At 45.9% G+C, this 21,452-nt stretch overlaps 2 protein-coding genes and 1 long non-coding RNA gene across 7 annotated transcripts in view; 1 reads left to right on the plus strand and 2 right to left on the minus strand.

Annotated features, from left to right (window-relative positions):
* Positions 1-61: 61 nt before the first annotated feature.
* Positions 62-3,202, minus strand: LOC142991761 (uncharacterized). Its single transcript, XR_012960990.1, has 5 exons — positions 3,111-3,202; positions 2,301-2,429; positions 1,337-1,485; positions 541-585; positions 62-130 (listed from the first exon to the last, which is right to left on the minus strand). It is a non-coding gene; the product is annotated as an uncharacterized LOC142991761 (long non-coding RNA).
* A 63-nt stretch (positions 3,203-3,265) lies between these two features.
* Positions 3,266-6,867, plus strand: adck2 (aarF domain containing kinase 2). Its single transcript, XM_076141867.1, has 8 exons — positions 3,266-4,136; positions 4,222-4,368; positions 4,461-4,589; positions 4,698-4,793; positions 4,938-5,216; positions 5,298-5,426; positions 5,714-5,767; positions 5,965-6,867. Exons 1-8 carry the CDS (start codon positions 3,273-3,275, stop codon positions 6,103-6,105), a joined length of 1,839 nt encoding a protein of 612 aa, XP_075997982.1. The 5' UTR covers positions 3,266-3,272; the 3' UTR covers positions 6,106-6,867.
* Positions 6,868-8,343: 1,476 nt separating this feature from the next.
* The window catches only part of srpk2 (SRSF protein kinase 2), a 41,595-nt gene continuing 28,486 nt past the window's right edge, over positions 8,344-21,452 (minus strand). For 3 of the 5 annotated variants that reach the window (XM_076141864.1, XM_076141866.1, XM_076141865.1), the window contains 14 exons: positions 21,067-21,218; positions 19,419-19,527; positions 18,587-18,674; positions 18,304-18,391; positions 18,091-18,197; positions 17,400-17,565; positions 16,045-16,085; positions 15,264-15,582; positions 13,334-14,308; positions 12,892-12,992; positions 12,654-12,761; positions 12,487-12,556; positions 10,772-10,864; positions 8,344-9,242 (listed from right to left, as the gene is read on the minus strand). In XM_076141864.1, coding sequence (XP_075997979.1) covers positions 9,058-9,242; positions 10,772-10,864; positions 12,487-12,556; positions 12,654-12,761; positions 12,892-12,992; positions 13,334-14,308; positions 15,264-15,582; positions 16,045-16,085; positions 17,400-17,565; positions 18,091-18,197; positions 18,304-18,391; positions 18,587-18,674; positions 19,419-19,527; positions 21,067-21,218 — 2,602 coding nt within the window. In that variant the 3' untranslated portion in view covers positions 8,344-9,057. The remainder of the gene's footprint in view (positions 9,243-10,771; positions 10,865-12,486; positions 12,557-12,653; positions 12,762-12,891; positions 12,993-13,333; positions 14,309-15,263; positions 15,583-16,044; positions 16,086-17,399; positions 17,566-18,090; positions 18,198-18,303; positions 18,392-18,586; positions 18,675-19,418; positions 19,528-21,066; positions 21,219-21,452) is intronic. The other 2 variants (XR_012960989.1, XM_076141863.1) reach the window with 2 other exon arrangements.

The following is a 21,452-nucleotide window of genomic DNA, read 5'->3' on the forward strand; positions in this document are numbered from 1 at the left end:
TTTTCCATCATCACCACCACCACCACCCCCCTCAAACCGCTCCCACCCACCCACCTAAACCCCCCACTGTTGAACTAATCTGCAGCTGGCCAGGCGATTGGAGCCCTGGTTGCCTTGGAAACGGAGTGTCCTGCTTGGAGAAAAAAAAAGGAGGAATGGAGCAGGAAGGGGCATAGCTGAGTGCAACTGAATACATAAATAACAGCCTCCTCCGGGAGCCAATTAGAGGAGCCTAAAGGCTGCTCTTCCTCTCTGTCCAGAAGGGGACAACAGGACGGGGGTGGTCGTCCTGTTCATCCAGATTATCTTTGTTTACTGGTTCACATGTACCACGAACAACAACAGCAGCAACAACAAGTGGTAATGGTTTGCAATGAACTTTGACTTTGAGGGTTTTTGAACAGACACACATGCTTAGGTTGCGGTGAGAGAGAGAGAGAGAGAGAGAGAGAGAGAGAGAGAGAGAGAGAGAGAGAGAGAGAGAGAGAGAGAGAGAGAAGAGAGAGAGAGAGAGAGAGAGAATCCCAAAATCCAACTCACCATCTGATACGGAACTGCGCAATCACACAAAGGTCATCAGGGGTTCTAAGGGTCAAAGGAGAAGAAAGTGGGAGAACAGGAAACAAGGTTGAGCTCATAATTGATGATGATTGTGATTAATGATTAATCTGTTGGACACCATGGACCCATATGTTTCCTGAACAGTGCTCATTATGCTGAATTCAACGTCATCATCTTAAAGTACATTGTTATAAATGATTAACCACGCAGAAATGAGTAGTGGAGTCCTAGGGAGTTTGCTTTAACTGTCACTGTTGCTGTAGTACATTGTATTATCTTGTCCAACTAGATACAGAACATACGTATGAACAAACATCATAACCTAAACAAAGATGGGTTTTGATGGAGAACAATGTAAATGAAAAACACGCCTAGAGGGAAAGCTGAATCATGGAAAAACTAGAGTTCAAGAGCAGATGACACACAATATGTACACAGAAGCAGGAAAGCAAACACATATGCATACATGCTGTACATGCAAACCTAATTAAGTATCTGGGGTTGCTTTGTGATTGAATGTAAATATCTCCATACTAAAGGATGCATAATGGCCACAGCTGCATTCCTGCACTGATTTCACTGGGCAGCTCCTCATAAAGCACCTAACATGGCATCACCTCAGAGCAACTATCCTGCTGACCTCTGAACCAAAACCCTGACCCTGCCTTTGAAATGCAAGAGAGATCTAAAAAAGCCTGGCGTGCCCATCAATGGCTGTGGGGGGAAGCTGGTCGGAGGGCGGGGGCTCGTAACATCTGTTTGGCGTTTATCCCACCTTATTGTGCTGCAGAGTCCTCTGTTCGGCCTGCAGATGGGATCCAAAGGTTTACAGAACCCTCTGTTCGGAGGACACACACCATGACTGGGAATATGGCTGGAAGAGGTTCCCAGTGCTTGATGGTGGATGCTGATGTGAATGCATGACTGTTGGTTGACAGCAGAGAATAAGGCATTGAAATAAACCCATGAAGTCCATTCAATGTGTCATCCTTCTCCTCTTTCCTTATATGGATAGATGTTTGTGATGTGTGTGATACAGTAAGAGCCTCGGGCTGACGAATCAAAATGAAACACAAATAAAGGAAATATCAGAAAACCTTTTGTACCTTTTGTTTTAACTTTATAGTTTAAGAAACGTATGTAAACTTTATGATCAGGCTATGTCATCTATAAAGGTAAGGACTATAAACAAAATTACGCTGCTTCTTTTGAAATTGCATCCTTTGTTTTTTCTTTGTGTCCGTTCGGAGAATAAGTTTACACTCCCACAAGTCTCCATCTGCTGGAATGTCCTTGTACCTACAGTTACTTTAGCAATGAACTGCTGTTGAGAAGTCTGCTAAACGTGGCCGAGATGTCCAAACTAGACGTTGAAGTGATTGGACAAAGGTTTTCACATGTATGGAAGGAATAATGCAATAATTGAAATAGCCTCAACTACGGCCTGAAGGTTGTTTGATCATATGTGCGCCTATCATTGATCTTCCACCTCCGGGCCAAGAAAACCTGCTCTGTGAGGTTTAGGAAGGGGAAGTAAGGTGGACGGAAGTGTGATCTGAACTCTGGATGGGCTGTAACTCAGTCTCGCACAAGCAATGCATGATGGAAGTTTACATTGTCCCAGACACTGATGAAAACCATCTGAGCGTTTGGCTCTATAAGACGGTTGTACAGCCCATCTGGAAAATTTATCAGTCATACAGACTTGTATACCCCCAGCAGAGAGTCACGAGCCTCACCTCCATTGTAGGGAAATGGTTGCACACATTGTGATGTTGGCTCCACGCTGTCGCTTGCAGAGACGAAACGCCGCTTCATCCAAATTACATCTCATGCTGCTCTGCTCCCACATCAATGTCCATTATTCTCTGAAATATAAAACACATGAGCATTAAAGAGACAGAAATACACTAGCAAAACATTTCTTTTTTTTTGCTTTTCTAGTTTTCCTTCATCCGGGACATTGTTGTTATTATATTAGGTGGTTTGTTCTGAGAATGGAACATACATATTTAGAGTTTGGCACTTTGTATACAGTTTTACACTTAGCACTTTTAGCATAGCATTTAGAGTCTTAGAGTAAGAACATTGGGACTCAGTTTGGCACTTTGCATTTTAGATATTTGTACATTTACCTTCTGCTGTGAAAAGCCAAAGCAATTAAAGCAATATTTAAAACACTGTATTGCATTTTTGGGCACATGCTAGGTTAAAAACGACTAAACAGTGCACCCCACAGGCGCAGCGACACTTTTAAGGTAGACTGGTAAAATTCGACAGTAGCTGGTGGAAAAAGTGTCGCAGGGCACGCGGCGCCTTTAAGACCACCTTAACGGAAGAGGAAGTGAAGAGGTTCACCGGGACGTGTTTACTGACCGTCTTGTTTTCAGTTGGAACTCGTTCATTTCTTGACTTGTACATTATCATAACCAAAACTGTGAAATGTGTCATTCCTGCGCGGAGGAAAACGAAGATATCACATTTCCAAGCACGTCCAAGAAACTGACCGTAAGTTAAAATAACGCAGTGTGTTTGTTGCAGAGGCTTACATATATTTGTTGGAAGTAGAACATAGAATCGATCCAGGTTTTCCTTTTCGTTTAAGGTGGAAACTACTGTATGTCTGCACAGCTGATTTACTGTACACAACAGACACGCATGAGGATCAGCTTGCCTCCTTATGGACTCAGCTGGGACCATTTGACACGATCATGGTGCTATTTGGAGCAAGACTAGTCCTCAGCTTCAGGTCCACTTTTCAAACGACCGCCTTCACTAAAATAAGGCTCCTCCTCAGATCCCGGACTTGTCAAGCCACCAGGGGGCATGTTGCTCTATCCCAGATACCCAAAGTGTCCCTGCTGTGTTGTGGTGCGTTCAGTGTCGCCACCTCTGCAGCAAGATGTCAAGAAGCCTCCCTCCCGAGCCAAGCCACTGCCAGGAAGTCTGTCGCCAAATTCCAAGTGCACAAACTGGTATTTGTCCTCCGTCTCACCGTCCGTGCTCTGGTGCTGCTCCTCAAATTCGTCCCTCTCCTCCTCCTCTACCCTTTCACCCTGGTCTCCTCTCGATGGGCCTCCCACTGGCTGGATGCTCTGCTTTGGGTGACTGAAACCTCTGGTCCCGCTTTCATCAAGCTGGGACAGTGGGCCAGCACCAGGCCGGACATCTTCCCTCTAGAGTTTTGCGAACGCTTCTCCAGGCTCCACGTCAGGGTGCGCCCGCATTCCTGGGTCCACACCAAGCAGTGTCTTCGCCGGGCCTTCGGGGACCAATGGAGGAGCGTGTTTGTGTTCGAGAGCGAGGAGCCGGTGGGCTCGGGCTGTGTGGCCCAGGTGTACCGGGGCTGGGCCAGGGCAGATCGGGTGGAGGACCCTGCTTTCCAGTCCTTGGTGGAAGAGTTGGAGAAGGAAGACCTGTTAAAAGCCTGGGAGATACCTGGTCTACAAGGTATGATCAGCTCCCTGTGGAGGCGGGGACAGGATCAGGAGGGGAACGAGGAGAGGAGGCACCCAGAGGACCAGCATGTTGAGAGCAGCATGGGGAAGGACCATCTGATACCTGTGGCTATCAAGGTGAGTATGGCCATCAAAGAATCAAGCGTGTGTGAAACAGAGCATAGTGGGTTACTTAAGTCCACATTGTTACTGTGTATTGCAGGTGATCCACCCAGGGATCAGGAGACAGGTGGAGATAGACCTGCTGCTGATGAAAGCAGGGAGCTGGGTGCTGGACTGCCTGCCTGGACTCAAATGGCTCAGTCTGTGTGAGATCGTAGAGGAGTTTGAGAAGCTCATGACCAAACAGGTGAGAATATTCACTGGCTCCCACACACACACACACACTTCAATATGTCTTCAAAGTGTGTCTACTTTAGTGCCCACATGTTTTTGTTTCAGGTTGACCTTCGTTTTGAGGCCAAGAACATTGAGCAGTTCCGGCATAATTTCCGTGATGTGGATTTTGTTAAGTTCCCAACTCCGCTACGGCCTTTTGTCACCAGGACTGTTTTAGTGGAGACCTTTGAGGTGCAGTAAATACAGATGGATTCCTTTATTGACATTTAATTGATTATATGTGTACCATTTATAACTGTATTTAGCTCTATAGGTGACTGAATCTGTCTTCTTCTGTAGGAGAGTGAGCCCATATCAAACTATCTGAGCTCTGCGGCGCCTCAGGAGGTGAAGAAGAGAATAGCCAGGATGGGAGTGGACACGCTGCTGAAGATGGTGAGATTGATGATCTGCTCTCATTTACATCTGAACTTACCATTGCTGTCTTGTCTTAAACTCCTATTATCTCTTTGGCCACGTGATTAGATGTACAGCAAGTTGTTCACTTCTTACCTCTACATTGATTTCCATATCCTCCAGATATTTGTGGACAACTTTGTCCATGGAGATCTCCATCCTGGAAACATCCTGGTCCAGAATCGGGACCCCGATGTCGTCTCCGGTGATAGCGGTCCAATCACAGAGGAGCCCCATGGTAAGGCCACGCTCACTGACCTGTGGGACACGGTGGTGGTCAGTGTGAGGCCGGACCCGTACCCTCTTCAGTTAGTGCTCCTGGACGCGGGCATCGTCGCTCAGCTCAGCGACCGCGATCGTGCGAACTTCAAAGCCGTCTTTACAGCTGTGGTCCTGCGACAGGTAATCACGAGTTTGATTATACGGTTTCACTGAACAAGGCTGAACGCGGAGAATAACCTGCCACTCTTGCGCCTTAATCAGGGTGAGCGAGTGGCCGAGCTGATCCTGAATCATGCCAGAGCGAACGAGTGCCAGGATGTGCCGCGGTTCAAGCAGGAGATGGCCCAGCTGGTGGACCAGGCCCTCAGCAACACACTCTCTCTGGGAAAGGTGCGGCAAGATGGTGGCTTCAGAATTGATTGCCTATATTCTGCAATTACAACAGTTTGATGGCTGTTTTCTTCCTCAATGAGCAAATGAAATTGAACTCTGCAGATTTGTCTCCCACGGCCAATTTAGCAACTAACTAACACCAACCAGAGGTATTCATCTATTTAGAATGTGTTGTTGGTGAAAGTGGCCATTTAGGTTAAGGAAACGTTATTCATAGTCGCCAGCGGAGGAACACTCTGGATATTGAGGTTTGTTGTTCACTGGTATTTTGTCTGCTTTTATAGATCCAAGTGGCCGACTTGCTCTCCAGAGTCTTCGGCCTCCTCATCCATCACAAGGTAAAATAAAGAAACATTCATTAAGGTTTCAAATGATGTTGTTGTGTCAAAGCTTTTAAGAGACATAACTCACTAACTGAATCACCGCTGTTCCCATCGTCCAATTCGGAAATACAGTTTGTGCTGTGGTATGAAATGTTGTGTTATTCAAGACGATGGAGAGATCAATACTGATTCGATACTGTTTGCTGCTGCAGGTGAAGCTGGAGAGTAACTTTGCCTCCATTGTGTTTGCCATCATGGTGCTGGAGGGCCTGGGCAGGTCCCTGGATCCAAACTTGGACATCCTGGAATTGGCCAAGCCTCTGCTGCTCAAGAACTGTGCTTCTCTCATCTGATACACAAATACATGCGCACATTAACAGCTCAATCACACTTTTAACACGGTTACAAAGTCCTATATGTAGGCTAACATATAGTACATGCACATTTTAATATATCCTCGTAGCAATATGATGAAGATTTGTCAAGTTAACTGTACGGAATCCCATTATGGAGTTTTTACTGAATCATCTCTATTGTATGTTTTAGCAGTTTATGCCATAATACCTCATTGCGTTTGTGGTTTTATCAGCTTAATTTTACTTTTGTCTTGTGATAAACATTTCACCGAATCACCCATCGATTTGCCTTGTGGTCCATTTCCCTTTGTCCCAAACTGAGCCTAATGAAGGAGAGCATGTGCGCCTTTTACATGAGGCATCAGTTGTATTTTATTGAGTGCTAATGGATGAGTCAGACACATTGGCAAACACACAGATGCCATCAGAGACCATTTGTATTGATAAAACATATAAAACAGAAGAGTGAAAAAATCCCTAGTTGATACTGAAATGCATTTTTTTTTTTTACTTTTTAATGACTTATATTGATCTCAGGATGTCTCACCACTCTTTTACTTTGACTGCAGTCCAGATAATAATATTGTCTAATGCTGCGTCCTGGCTTTAGTGTAAATGATGTTCTCATACATGACATTGACATTGTGAAATTGTACTCAAGTCGGATCGATGTCTTTTTACTTTCCATCATATAACAGTGGGAACAACTACGGTACATGAATTATACATATCAATAAAAAGGAAATCTATGTGAATTGATCTTTTGCTCTGTTGTGTGGCCATTTTAGTGAGGTTGACTGAGGGAACTTTAAAACAGAAAGATAAACACTACATCAAAGCCACAGAATCCATTAATTTACAATTTTATTAAATCTGTCAATGAAAAACACAGATAAGAGACTCGTTTCTGTCAATGTCATCAGGAAGAACAGTCAGCATGGCTGAGAGATTGAGATCTGGAGGATTTGGTGCAAAAAAATTAATCACGTACTCTTTATTGCAAAACTGTTGATTCTTTTTTTCATCATCATCATCATCATCATCATCAAGAGCCCAGACAGAGCAGCACTGTTCAAGTAAGGAGGGAGGGGAGAGGTGACAACTCTGTAAAAAAAACCTCTAATAATTAATAATTAATAGTAATAATAGCAAAAGAAATAAAAACAGACAAACACAATCACCTCAGTATAAGACAAGATTCGGTCACATCACAACAACCAGAGAAAAGTTGTTTTCTTTTTTCTCTTTTTTACATGATTTAAATAGCTTTTAAAAATATCTCACCATTTACTTATACTCATATTTTTTTTTCATTTATTGCGAAAATAGGCAACTGGACTAATTGTGATGATGTGAATTTTTGTGTGTGAGACAGAGAAACATAAGTAGAGAGAGATAGTGGAACGCCTTGGAGCGTTGGCACTGAGAGCAGCAGCTGTGTGTGGAGATGCAGTACTCTCATTCTGCCACTGAGTGGCGCAGTTCATTCCTCCAGGCCCCAGCTACAGAGGCCCCCACTGTACCAGAGGGAGTCAAGTTCTGTCAACTAAAGCCTCTGTTTTGGAATGATGCTTGTGTGTGTTCAAACTTTGTCGATGGTCGCATATTTGTGTTGCCAGATCTCAGTTCTATGTACAAAGGTTTCAAATCCCTGAAGGACATCTTACAAAGACAAGTGCAACCTCCATGTGACCATCCCCTCTCTGGAGAAACTCCAGAAGCAAGGCGTTCCTCTCGGGGAAATAGGGGAATAGTATCAGATCTGGTAAACGTGCCACAGCAGGACTCAACGTTCTTGGTGTTAGAAGAGCATGGGGCTAAGAGTGAGGAATGATGGCAGACGACCAAGACTGAAGGAATGTCAGCTGTAGGGTCGGGGAGCTGTAACGTAGTGACTCTCCTTAGGTGGAGCACCGACAATGTCAGAAAATAATTCTCTCATCTTTCTATACTGATTGTCCCAAAAGGGATGAAAGGAACCAAAACAAATGAAACCAAACTAAATTTACAACTAAAATACGCATCCGTGGTCCAATTGTGATATCCGTTCATGCCGATCCGTCAGTCTCTCCATGCATTTGTCTCTGTCTCTGTCAGTGTGGCAGCTATTGTGGCGCCCCGTTGAGGACTGGCTGCCCTCCAGTTCTCTACATTGGCCCGGGCCAGAGCATGCAGCTCACTGGAAACGGAAAGTGGGGAGGCCAAACAGGAGAGGAGGGCTTTTTTGGATCGCGGCATTGCGAGTAAACTGTGTGTGCACTGCTTCAGTCCCGTGTTAGGGCGCTTCATCCAGGAGGGAAGGTAGGGCTATTAGGCTGGAAAGAGAGGAGAAGAGAGATGTATATTCATACACGTACCTGCACACTCTTTGAGGCTGTGGTGATGTAAAGGTCACGGCAGATGGAGCTAGTGGGGCTTCTTACGCACTTTCCCCTCATAAGTCGGCCCATAACTGGATCAGAACAGCGTAAAACTGAGTGCGAGTTAGGAATAAGATTGATGGGACCGGTCAACTTCTTTGATGGCAGAAGAGAAGGGACAAAAGCACTTCTGTTTCAAATGGCAGGTAGCGTCTGACTTCTTCCTTCAGCGGTCTGAGCAACATCCACGCTTAAATGATCGAATTCTTTGCCATTTCTTTACCTTTTAGAGACCTTTTTGGAAGACACCGCCTCGACGTCACCAACTGTCATGTTTATCTCCGTGAACATGGAGTCTGTAATCTTTACATTCCTCTTGGGGAATATGGAAGGGGTTGTATGGGATTTTAGCCTACAGGGATATAAGTGTGCATGTGTGGGATAGGACATGAAGGTCTTATCGCTCTCTCCGACGGTCTTTTGTCTAGCGTCTCTCCGTGCTGTTCTTCCGCAGGCCGCCACCAGGGGGTAATATTTGGGCTAATTGTTGGGGGACGAGGGCAGGAAGGTGTCTGATCAGAGTTTGTGGCTACGAGTTGAGCCAGGGGTGATTGAGGCATTCGCCGGCTGAGGCTCTCTTCTCTGGCACCATCTCCAGCATGGGCAGCAGGAAGTGGGTGAAGTGGCCGGCGTCCTCGTGCGACCAGCCGTATTTTTCTACCAGCACGTCAAACAGGGACCACGGTTTCAGCTTGGTGATGTGCCGCAACTCACCTAAGGAGAGCAGAGAGTGGAGTCAGTGATGGCGGCAGGAGGTGATGGTTTGATGAGGCGCCACAGAGTCTGCAAAGTTTCCAACCAAGAACTACGGCGGCTGATAGCGCGGCTTAATTGGCGTGCTAATCAGTGACGCGCTGTGATGTTCAGATGGTATGAAAACCTGCTGACTCCTGGCTGGAGCCTGCTGGAACGCAGGTCAAGAGAGGAAGAGGAAGAGAGAGGTGGACAAGGAGATGGAGAAAGACAAGGAGGGGAATACTTTCATTATTAGAAAAAGGAGGGAAATGATTGGCGGGACTGAGTGAAGGTAATGTACGAGGGAATGATTCATGATGGGAGAGATTAAACCCAAAGGTCCAGATCAAACCATCGCTACCATGGTAACCTCATCTTCCACTGCACTGATTGGAGAGCACAAGATCGAGGGGGAGGAAGCAAAAAATTAATCAGGACTTCCTATACATCGTACAAGGGATTGATCAAGATTGAAGTCGATTTCTGGCAGCGATAGGAACGCTTTCATGTTAGAGAGACAATCCATGAATTGTACTGTACTGTACCAGACTGTAAGGACATACTGTCCTTTTATGGCAATAAAGGACAGTTTGTTTGGAAATCTTTGCTAGATCGCATGGAAAATTGAGCGTGTAATTCCAATGTATCCGCCTTCCCCCAAGTTCATTACAAATCAGTGTGCATGAAGGAAACAAGGTACCAAGGCTGCTAGGCTGCACGGCGTGGCCCAAAGCAGCATGGCAGACAGAGTGAGGGAGTCAGACCAGATTAACACAGCGCCGAGAGATAAAAGGGAAGAAGACTGAGACGTCAAGCCCAGGCTCAGACCTCAGACTGAGACGACATCAAAGAGGGAATATTCAAGTCTCAAGATACAGTATGAAGAATATATGAGCAGAGAGGGAAGGGAGGCGAGAGAGGAGCAGAAAAAGAGAATAAACTAGAGGAGTGTGAGGAGTGTGAGGAGTGTGAGGGTGACGGACTGTGTCAAACAGGGATCAACACACTTACCAGGTTCAGAGAGGAGCAGATTCACTGAGGTGTATCATAAACTTAAGCCTTACTGCTTCATGTATAGGCTGGTGATGACTTTACTATTGGGCCATTATAACTGCTAATACTGAGAGTGAGAGGAATGAGGCAATACATTCTGCTTATTTTCTTAATTAAATTATTCCTTTTCACAACATTAAGATGCTGATAAGAATTCCTTGCTACGTTATAAACCTCTGATCGCTCACTAGTGCTTATGGGACAGAAGATTTGGTCGAATATACTTAAATCATGTTGCATAGTCACCTAATGAGAGCTTTGTTGTGTTTCTGTTGTCTTAGTATTTAAAAGTCACTTAAGTGTTTTTGCTCTGATTGATCACTTACCTGAACTGATCCAAATTCCCTTTCCAAACACTCCCAGACCTCCTAACCCCTGATACACTACAGCTCCTCCTCCTGCAGGTTCACCCTCCACCCCGCTGCTCTAGCCAGCCGCTAACCAATGTCGTTTACCTTTCTTGGAGAAAAACTCTCGGCTGTACTTCCCGGCAGCGACCACTTTGCGTGGGACCTTCCCAAGGAGCTCCATGATCAGAGCGATGTGGTCTGCCCACCACCACATACATCACAGAGGGAACAGGCACGGTTCAGCATTACAGCATGCACACACACTTCAACACACACATACACTGGCTGTATGAGACTGACACACACAATTGCCTCGAGGATCGTGGACACATTAACGGGACTGATGGCCGGTACCAGGTCAAGTGGCAGAATTTTGAAATTTTCAAACCACACATCCAATTTGATGCTAGAGCAATTCCATGGCAAGATTTTGTCCGGTGTCTCATCAGTCTGTTAGTATGTATTTCTGTCCATCTAGGTATTTGTGCATCCCGGCCTCACCAGCTCTCTGGCCAGCGCTACCTCTTCGGTTGAAGAACTCCCGGGAATATTTTCCGGAGAGTGCAAAGTGCCTCGGAATACAACCCAGCAGCTCTATGATGTGGGCTATGTGGTCTACAAAGGACGGAAGGGGGGTAAGCAGGGAGGAGAGGGGTAAGGGAAAAGAAGAGGGGTGCCAGGAGGAACAGGGAAGGGGAAAGGGAATGAAGTGCAAAACACAGGAAGAGGAAGAGAAATTTCAGGAAGAGAAGGAGAAGTAGAGAAATAAAGGGAGGGGTAAAGTGGAGAAGGACAGAGGGGGAAGATAACAGATGGGTCGGGGGAAGGAAAAGGAAGAGAAACAGACAGACAGTAAAGGAGAAAAATCTTGTGTTAGTGAGCTGTGCCCCCACAGCAGAGGTGAAATGGAAATATTCAGCTTTTGGAATTGAGTGAGATCAAAGGTGTTACACAGAAAACAAGACGGTGTGAAAAAAACAAAAAACTGAATTATTGACCGAACCGATGTGCAAAATGAGGTTAGCTGCAGCGTGTGATGGGAAACATATTGGTGAGATTAAAAATCATCGGGGATAAAAAAGATGTGAGGCGATCTGTGAGGCTGACGGAGCAAACAGTGAGTAGAATAAAGGTGATTCGTCATGATCTAATAAGATATGGGAACTAATACAGCCAATTAAAGAGCAGAAAAGGTGACAGAGGCAGCATACAGAGCACACAGATACATGGTTAGTGTCTTGCTTTATGGCTTTATGTTATTGTTATCATTGCACAGTTTGCTGGAAACCAAGTCTTGGATGTATGTGTATCTATAACAGGTTGAACATGTAGGATGGAGATGAGTGGAGGCATAGCAGCAGAGTAAAAGGACAGGTTTCTCAGTGGACAGGGGGACAGGAGGACTGAGGGGAGGGGAGGCTCATTTACACTACACACAAGTTTGTTTGTTTTTTTGGGGGCATAACTAAAAATCAAATCTGTGACTCATCAAAACATTCACATGCAAAATATTTCATGTATTCAATATTTCAAGCCTAACAACAATCCAAGACACTTTGCTTTCACATCAAAAACATTCCCACACAACAACGGCACTGCAACCCCCCGCATATAGGCCAAGTCTATAATCCTGAATAACAATTCTGAGATGAGACATTCTGTGTGTGTGTGTGTGTGTGTGTGTGTGTGTGTGTGTGTGTGTGTGAGAGTGTGAGTGTGAGTGTGAGTGTGAGTGTGAGTGTGAGTGTGTGTGTGTGTGTGTGTGTGTGTGTGTGTGTGTGTGTGTGTGTGTGTCACAGTGGTTTTAAATAAAGACTTACCCTCATCACGGGAGTAGTCCTCTCCAGAGTGGGGCTCGAACAGGTAATCCCCAGTGGCCAGCTCAAAGGCCTGCAAGAGACAGAGTAGAGTCGAGTGTCTGCGTCTGTGTGGGTACGAGGGGGAAATGAGTAAATACTTTATGTGTACATGTATGTGACCTCTTTACCATGCAGGCGGTACTCCAGATGTCAGCAGGAGTGCTGTAACCAGCTCCTATCAGGACTTCAATGGATCTATACTGTCTTGTCTGGATGTCCTCTGTAAAGTGCTTGTGCTGAGGCGAGGAGAGGAGAGGAGAGGAGAGGAGAGGAGAGGAAACATACATGTCAATTCATCTCCCCACAGGTTTTACACAGAGAGACACACACACACAGACCTACACATAAATCCCAAATGTGTCTTACCACCCAGCAGGCATTGCCAAGATCAGCAATTTTGACTCGGATTGACTCAGCGTTGCGTGGGTCTAGTGGGTTGACCAGGAGGTCAGCAGCTCTGGCCCTGGCTGGGAGAGGACAGAGTGGGAGAGCGAAGGGTTAAGTTGGGCTCGATCACATACACAAGCTTTATTCAACACTAGAGATCAGTGCTCAGCGATTTTAAAACCAGGAAGCCAAATATGACACCAGACATGATGAAATATGAGCTTACACAACAATGACCTAATTAGACTCTCAGTAACGCTTCAGTGAAGTGGCTCTTTGATGAAGCTTGTCATTAGACCATAATGACCAAGTTAATAACGCCAAAATGAACACTGTGAGTGGGTGACAGCAGATTATGGATACTAAAGTCAAATAATGAGCATCTGACTTTGTGACGTTTGTCCTCTCGACCGCGTCTCACCTTTGGGCGTGTCTCCTGTGCTGGAGGACGACACGGTGCGACTGCGGTCGGCGGTGGGGCTGTTGGGTGACGGCCCTCCTTCTATGTTTGCCATCCCGACCTGCACGGGATGCCCCGGTTCGGGATCCAAGGGTAAGTCTGGGAAGAGCGGCAGTGTGCTCCGGTGACGCTCGTTGGAGCCGTTGGTCAGTCCCGGCTCGACCACCTCACCGTTATACAGCTCGTAACCCGAGCTGAGCGAGTTGTCTCTGTCCGTGTAGCTCAGTTCAGACTCCACCAGGGGGCAGAGCAGGGTCTCGGCTCCTGATGAGGGGGGCAGAGGACGGCCGGGGTTGGGTTTCAGTCCCTCGCACCCCATCAGGACGTGGCCGTTGATTTTGACTGGATTGTTTTTGTTGATGAGGGGCTTGATGGGGGACGTGCTCTCTGTGAGGAGCTCAGTGGTGGTGTCGTCATCCTCGTGTTCGTCATCCTCATCTTCACCCTCCTCCTCGTCGTCATCATCGTCTTCCTCATCATCCTCTCCCTCCTGCTCTTTCGACTCCTCTTCTTCCACAACCACAACCTCTGTTTTACACTCGCTTTTTGGCTCCTCTTCCTCATTCTCCTCTTTTTCAGTCTCTTTCTCCCCCTTCTCTTTTTCCTCCTCATTCTCCTCCACCGTCTCCTCTTCCTTGTTGTCATTGTCATCCCCTGTCCCTTTCACTTTCTCCTGCTCCTGCACCTCCTCCTCTTCTTCTTCATCTTCCTCATCATCATCATCCTCTTCCTCCTCTTCCTCCTCCTCCTCCTCCTCCTCTGCATCTTCTTGAGCTTGATCTCCATTGCCTTCCTCCGATGTGGGGGGAATGTGGACATCTTTTTCCGCAACTGGCGTGGGCTCTTCATCTTCCGCCTCCTCATCTTCCGCCTCCTCATCCGGGTCTTCATCCGTGACGTGCGGTGTGTCGCTCTGCTCCTGAGGAGGTGCAGCACCTGAACAAAGAGGAGAGAGAAATCATTTAGAGAGCGGGTGGGTGGAAAGGAGATACAAGTGTGATCAAAGCCCGTGTGGGCAGAGTGGAGAATAGCATGAAAGGTGGCAAAGAGTAAAGATTGAAGAGAGAGAGAGGGGAAGAAGAGGATAAAGCAATGAAGGAGAGGTGGAGGAGGGAGACGCAGAAATACGGGGGCTTTTTGTGAATCAGCCTGGCCTCCCCTACACAGTGAGACTGATGTGGGCGGTGGGGTTGGAGCCAATTCGCCTCCCATTCATCCAGACACAGACTATGTTCTATCTGCACACACACACACACGCACGCACGCACGCACACACACACACACACACACACACACACACACACACACACACACACACACACACACACACACACACACACACACACACACACACACACACACACACACACACACACACACACACACACACACACACAATGCAGGGCTGGCTGTCAAAACACAAGCTTGCCTTTAGAAATGCGCTCTATTTAGTTGTTGACAACCTGGATGCAGTAAACAGTGCAGTCTAACCCAAATGTTGCTCAGTTTTCCTTCCCTGTGCATATTTAACTGAATATGTTTACTTGGTGCGACACACACTGAGGCTGAGCCAGTGCTGTCTTTAATCCATCTGAATGCGGTATCAAGTCTTTTAAATTAAATAACGTTTAATGGCCACACAGGCTTTTGGCACTCACTTTAGAGTTCTTTTGAGCATTTGTAAAGCTTCCCATGGCAACGCTGCACGGCTATAAATGGCAGCAAGGAGAAACTAAGACTAAGATGAAGCAAATGTTACATGTTTCGGGGCTCAGAGAATAATAACAAACAAAATGATTGATCACAGCACCCAGAGATTGATCGGCCAGAATTGTATATCAGACTATCAAAGCCACAACTCCACACCTGAGCTCAGCATCGTCTGACTCACATGTATGATTGGTCAACCTGATGGGCCTCTCCCTCTCCCCTGTATCCTCCTCATCATCGTCCCCGTCCTCCTCGTCCTCGTCTTCCTCGTCGCTCTCTCCCACGGCCATGCTGGGGCCCAGCTGCAGGGTGGCGGGTCGAGGTGACACCGGGCCGTCTTCGGGTTCCTCTTTCTCGCCGTCCTCTTTGGCTCTCTCCTCCTTCTTCTCCGCTTCTCTCTCCAGAGCCTCGATCTCCAGCATCCGCCTCTCCAGCAGCTCCGCCTGCCTCTTCTGCTTCTTCTTCAGCTTCTTCTTCTTGTTCTTGGAGATCTTCCCCACCTGAGATAAAGGGGACAGGAGAGGCAAACACATAAGCCTGATTGGTGCTATGCCACAGAATGAAAAGGTGTAATATGATATTTAATACATGCTTCATTGTGTTTCTCTCACTGGGATATGAAATAAAAACAAAACACATCATACACTTATATTAAATTAATTAATTCATAAAATTCCTGAAACTACTGCAAAGTTCTTTATTGAACATGTATTACACAAATTGAGGATCCATCCTCCATGATAAGTGTTTCCTGTGGTTTGAACTTTGATACCACAACAATGGTATAATGGGATATTAAGACACTTTGAGGATTAGATAGCAGCACTGTGCACAGTCTTCCTCGTTCGCGTCTCTAGCTGTGACAGAAATCTCACTTAACGGCGCGAAAAGGCTGTGATGTACCCTGCGTGCGTGCATATGTGTGTGTCGGTGTGTGTGCACTCCTCTCAGTTCATACTCACATCTGTTGTACTCACCGGTTTGAGCTGTGGGGCTGTGCTAACTGACAACAGAGAGAGAGAAAACACATCAGAAGCCTCGAGCCTCCTCAGGTTCACAAAAAGTTTAGAAAGCAATCACACAACTTCACGCTGCACAACAGAGACTTCAGACATACAGAATCTGTGGGTGAAGTGGGAACGAACAAAGACACATTTCACACATTCACACATCCTTCCTTTGTCCCAGATCCATACTAATAACACTTTATTGTTACGTAATAAAGTCTCACTCAAATCAGAGACCAATCAGAACTGGGATACAGAGACAAACTGGTAAAGTAAGGAAGTAATTATACCATAAAGCATCCATTTCTTCAATTATGTTAATCACAATGAAATAAGAAATGCATTTTATTTTCTTTGCTGTGTTCTCTAGCGGGAACGCTCCTGTTTGAACACTTAATTATTTGTGTTTCATTCAAATTGCGTAGAAATGCCACTGGTTTAATGGTTACCCTGAGGCTCACATCTACTCCGCCAGACTGATGCAAGTAATTGACAGCTTGTGTGGGTTCACGGAAAGGACAGGGTTCACATCCAGTTTGTGGAGTCTGTTTTTTTTTAAGGAACTTCCAGCAACACATAACGATGTTAAGATAAAAAGAGCACGGCTTGTCTGTCGCCTGTCCCGCTGGATGTGGGAGCAGCCAGCAGGCAAAGCCTCGCACAAAGTCTCTGCGTTTTCCTCCCTGGATCTCATTTCACTACCGAGCACGTCTCTATTAAAGATTCAGAAGAAGAAGAGACGATTTGTACTTTTATTGACTGGTCTCTGAGGCTTTGACACCTTTCAGGATCAAAGAATATGTAATTGGGAGCCTACACTTTTACCTCAAATCTAAATAGAAGCACAAAAGCTGCCTGCTGGTTATGCTGTTGTCAAATCTGTTTATTTACCAGGTAAATTCCACCACCTCTTTGACAATCAATATGAGACAGCAAGCTGCTTTAAATCAATTTTTAGAATAACAGACGCCTGCAGCAGAAAAGATGAAACCGAAATCTAAATAAGAAGAGATCGACCAGTCTGGTAAACAAAAACAAACAGCTGGAAGAAGCAACTGAATAGGTTAGATGGTAAAATAGCGTCATCATAATCATAATAATACTAAAATTGGAACTGAAGCTATTCATTGAAAGGTACTGGATATGTTATATACATTACTATGTCATTTATACTGTAGTAAGAGTATTGACATTTTGCTCACACACCCGATAGCATGTAGCAGCTACAAAGGAGGCGAGATGAAGGCTAAAACATATAATTTGGGAACACACGATGCGATATCCAGCCAAATGTGTATGTTTGTCTCTACCTGCTGATCCGGAGGGAGGGGGGGCCCCGGCCTTCTGCCACTCGGTGGCCTCCATGGCCATGCGGCGAACGAAGGCGTCGTCTACACACATCAGGATGTTTTCTGGCTTGATGTCTGTGTGGATGATTTTACACTTAGCGTGGAGGTAATCTAGACCCTGCAAGACCTGCGGACACAAACACAATCACACACACACACACAGAGAAATGCATACTGAAAAACAGGATCACACTGCTTGCTTGGGGTGTGCAGACACACACAAACAGGCACAGGCGTGCCCCCCGCCCTGTCTTGTTCGGTTCTCTCAGCTCATTTCTTCTGATGCTTGTCATTTTCTTACAGCAGAGAGACTTTTGATGTTTTCTGTTTGAGCTTTTTCCTCATTTGTTTCTGTCCAGGGGCTTTGGGTTTGAAGCAGCCACAGCAGTAGTCTCATTTAATTTGCACTCATTTTCAGTTTGAACAAGCATGAGGATGCTGAAAAAGCAGGAGAGCTTCATATTGTGGTTCAGCAGGGCCGGCCCAAGCATTTGGCGATGCAGATTACGAGATTTGTCATTCCAACCTTATGGTAGATTTGCAAAAGCACTCGAATGATCTTCTGCAAAGGAGGTTTTGATGAACTTAATATTCTGAGTGTCTGAGTGTGTGAGAGTGTGTGAGAGTGTGGGGGGGTTATGTGTGTAGATACCTGTTTGATAATGCTCTTGACACATGCCAGTGGCAGACCCTGGTAGTTGGATTTGATGATCCACTTAAGCAGGTGGTGCCCCAACACTTCAAACACCATACACACATCTGGGACGTGGAGTCAAGGACTAAGATTACCATGGGTGTTTGTCTTTCTCTATATTACTTACTCGCACACATTACACACACACACACACACGTCTGATTAGGATACGTATGCCGTTGACTCCTGAGATCTTGAAGTCATCTATCAGCTGCACCACCATGTCCTTGTTGGGGTCACCAGGGTCACTTTCTCTCACCTGGGCGACAAGAGATAAAGGAAAGATTACTAGAAAGGCGGTGAGAGACGAAGGATTTGAGGATTCGAGGATAAGAAAGGATAATGAGGAAGATGGAAGATGAGGATTGAGGAGTTAGACAAGAAGGAGAATGAGGATGAGTGGATGTGGAGACATAAGAAGGACAAGAGAGCGAGCGAGTGAGAAAAGACTCACACATCGCAGCAGTTTGATCTCATCCAGGGCCGTCTCTGTGTAATGCTGCGCGCTCTTCACCACCTTCATCGCCACAAAGTTTTTCACTCTGAAGCAAAACACACACACACATAATTCCGTTCACTCACACAGAAATACACAAAATAAATAAAAACAATTACAGTTAGCAAAGGATCCCTATTACTTTAATGACACATTTGCTCAACAATGCCCAACCAACGCACACCGACACCCCAAATACACAAATGTGGTCTTAATCAAGGAAAAAAATACACTCCTTTACACAGATGTTTCCAAAAATAGCATAAGCTTTAACACTTTGACATAAAGCACCGTAACACTGCAGAGTTATAGTAACCAAACGCCAACTCACTAGATCGTGGACACCATTAGTGTAATTAACACCAGTGACATACGTCAATTGAGTTTGAGTGTGTGTGTGTGCGTGTGTGAGTCAGTGAAAGGTGACACTGGGTCGATGATACTGTCATATGTGCACTGCACTTTCCACATCACCACGGAGCAGCATCGCAGTGTTAACAGCTGGCTTCGGTGCTAAGGCGGGGAGGTATAACTGTTGTCGTGGTAACGCCTCAGACCCTTTCCTTCTCCTTCGTCAAACAGGTGCATGCGGTGTGTTTGTGCTATATACTCTATGCCTGTATGTGTCTTCTTAAGTTGAAATGAAGGTTTAAATGTGACCTTGTGTGTGATTGTGCTCCATGTCAGTGTGTCTCTAGTGTGTGTTTTAGGTCAGAGATGCACATATGTGTAGTACACATATATATACTGTATATATAAATACATTGAATGTATAAATATAGTAACTCACTGTATGTCCCAGCACAGCCATACGGTGGAGAAGTGGCCCCACCCCAACTTCCTGATCACATGGTACCTCCCGTTGAACAAATCCCCTATCTTCACCGGATGGTACCCTCCTGCGAGAGAGAGAGAGGGGGGGAGGGAGAGAGAGAGAGAGAGAGAGAGAGATGAAGGTTACAGACTAGTGTTAGCGATAACTGGGGAATGACACGAAATCCATTACGGCGTAAGAAGTGGAGGCAAAAGCTACAGAGAGGGACGGAGATGAAGCAGACAAAAAATGAGATGTGACAGACGTGTTAAGAAACGTAGGAAACACAGGAAACTGGAGGAAGATTTCTAATGACAGGTAGCAATTGGCGAGGCTCGACACAATGCGGCCACAAAGAGATGAAACAGCCACGTTCTTCCAAACCGCCATTTTAAAGCAGCTCTGAGACACAGCAGAAAGAGAGCAATACATTTATTTAGAATTAAAGGGGAATTACAAACTGAACTGCACAATTAGGAAAAGTTGTGCTGCTCTTGCTCCTGCTAAAGGTTAAAAAACGGTTTCAGTTTCAGACTGTGTGCTTTCAAGTTTGATGCATGTTACATTATCTGGATCTGGATTTGTGAGACTTTGGTCCTGAGAAAATGTTCTTTCTCACATGCTGTCTTAGGTCACGAGAGCTATAAATGGCCATGTTTGGACAGTTACATGGCACAGGTCCAAGGGCCTATTATTCCAACACCCCAGTAGTCCGAAAAACATCCCATTGGATAGAAAGCCTGTCGCTCCTAAAATAAACACTTTAATTTTCATCTGCAGCACGCAACACAATCACAGTCTTATCAAAACCTTTCAAGCATGTAGAACTCCTGGCCACATCCCAGCCAGTGATGTCAAAGCAGGTGTTTCCTATACTGACAGGTGATCAGTGATTGTTGTGCAACCAGAGGGGCAACATGCTTGAAAGGCTTGGCCATGAAGAGAGCAGTGTAACAGCGTTCTGTTGCTTTGTTATTACCCTTTTGGTTCAATTAGATTTTGTGCTAGTATTCTATCCTATTTTGCACTTCTGAATCCTACTTGTTATACTGCAACAAGCTTATTACTTCATGTGGATTGATAACCTTCAAAATGCACAATAGCACCAATAAGTTGACATTGCCGGGATCACACAGGAGTCCAAACTGATAACTGTAGTGTTATTCCCTTCTGTGTTTACAAAAGGGGTGTGTAAGTTTGCACCAGCACTGTGTAATGAATATCAGCCTATCAGTAGACAGTAAATCCTTTGGCATCCAGAGCTGCTGCAGGTTGCTCAACCCTTTTCTGGCAACAAGCAAACAACCTTAAAAAACACTGGTTACCATACTACCAAGCAAGACACACTGAAGCCTAAAGTGACACAAATCTCATTAGGACTGAGGGAGGAAGAGGAGGAGGGAGAGAGGAGGGGGACAGAGGAAACAAGATACTGTAGAGTCCAGAGAGGATGAGACACCAAAGAGAGAAGAAGAAATACAGAGAGAAAGAGAGAGCAGCGACTGTTGATGCTGAGCTGCTCAGCTTTGTGCGACAGATGTACAGAGTGGAAGTGATGGCCAGGGGCCGACGACCTCACTTTGCGGGTCTGTGTGCGCATTTCGGTCTGCGTGTCAAGTCTGACCTTTGCAGTAGTCTGCGGGGTCCTCCTGCTCCTCATCGTCGGAGCCCAGGATCTCCTCCTCCGGCTCCGGGGGCCCTGCTGGCTCAGGGGGAGGCGGAGGGGGCGGCGGGGGAGGAGGGGCACTCACTGGGGCTTTCTGCTGGGTTTCAGGCCTGTGTGGAGAAAACAACAGTGGTTAGGGTACCTTTTCACTGGAAGCCTGCTGGGGGTCTCTGTCTCTGCGGGGTTATGACGCAGTCGCCCAGCCAGAGCGTTTTACATTCACATTTCATGCTCCTGCGACCAAACACAGAGAGTCAGAAATAGATGATTTCTAGTCCTACTGCTGTGACTCAGAGTGAACACAGCCGTAAACTAAGTCATTCAAGTGTAGATGACTAATAACT

Source organism: Genypterus blacodes, unplaced genomic scaffold (genome assembly GCF_046128005.1).
Source record: "Genypterus blacodes isolate CSIRO-AG114 ecotype Tasmania unplaced genomic scaffold, CSIRO-AGI_Gbla_v1 ptg000021l_1, whole genome shotgun sequence".
Taxonomy (NCBI): domain Eukaryota; kingdom Metazoa; phylum Chordata; class Actinopteri; order Ophidiiformes; family Ophidiidae; genus Genypterus; species Genypterus blacodes.

Excerpts from the sequence above, each read along its gene's own strand:
- adck2 (XM_076141867.1), top strand. The coding sequence starts at position 3,273 with ATGGTGCTATTTGGAGCAAGACTAGTCCTCAGCTTCAGGTCCACTTTT. Across the intron at positions 5,427-5,713 it reads ACACACTCTCTCTGGGAAAG|ATCCAAGTGGCCGACTTGCT; the intron begins GTGCGGCAAGAT and ends CTGCTTTTATAG. Across the intron at positions 5,768-5,964 it reads GCCTCCTCATCCATCACAAG|GTGAAGCTGGAGAGTAACTT; the intron begins GTAAAATAAAGA and ends TTGCTGCTGCAG.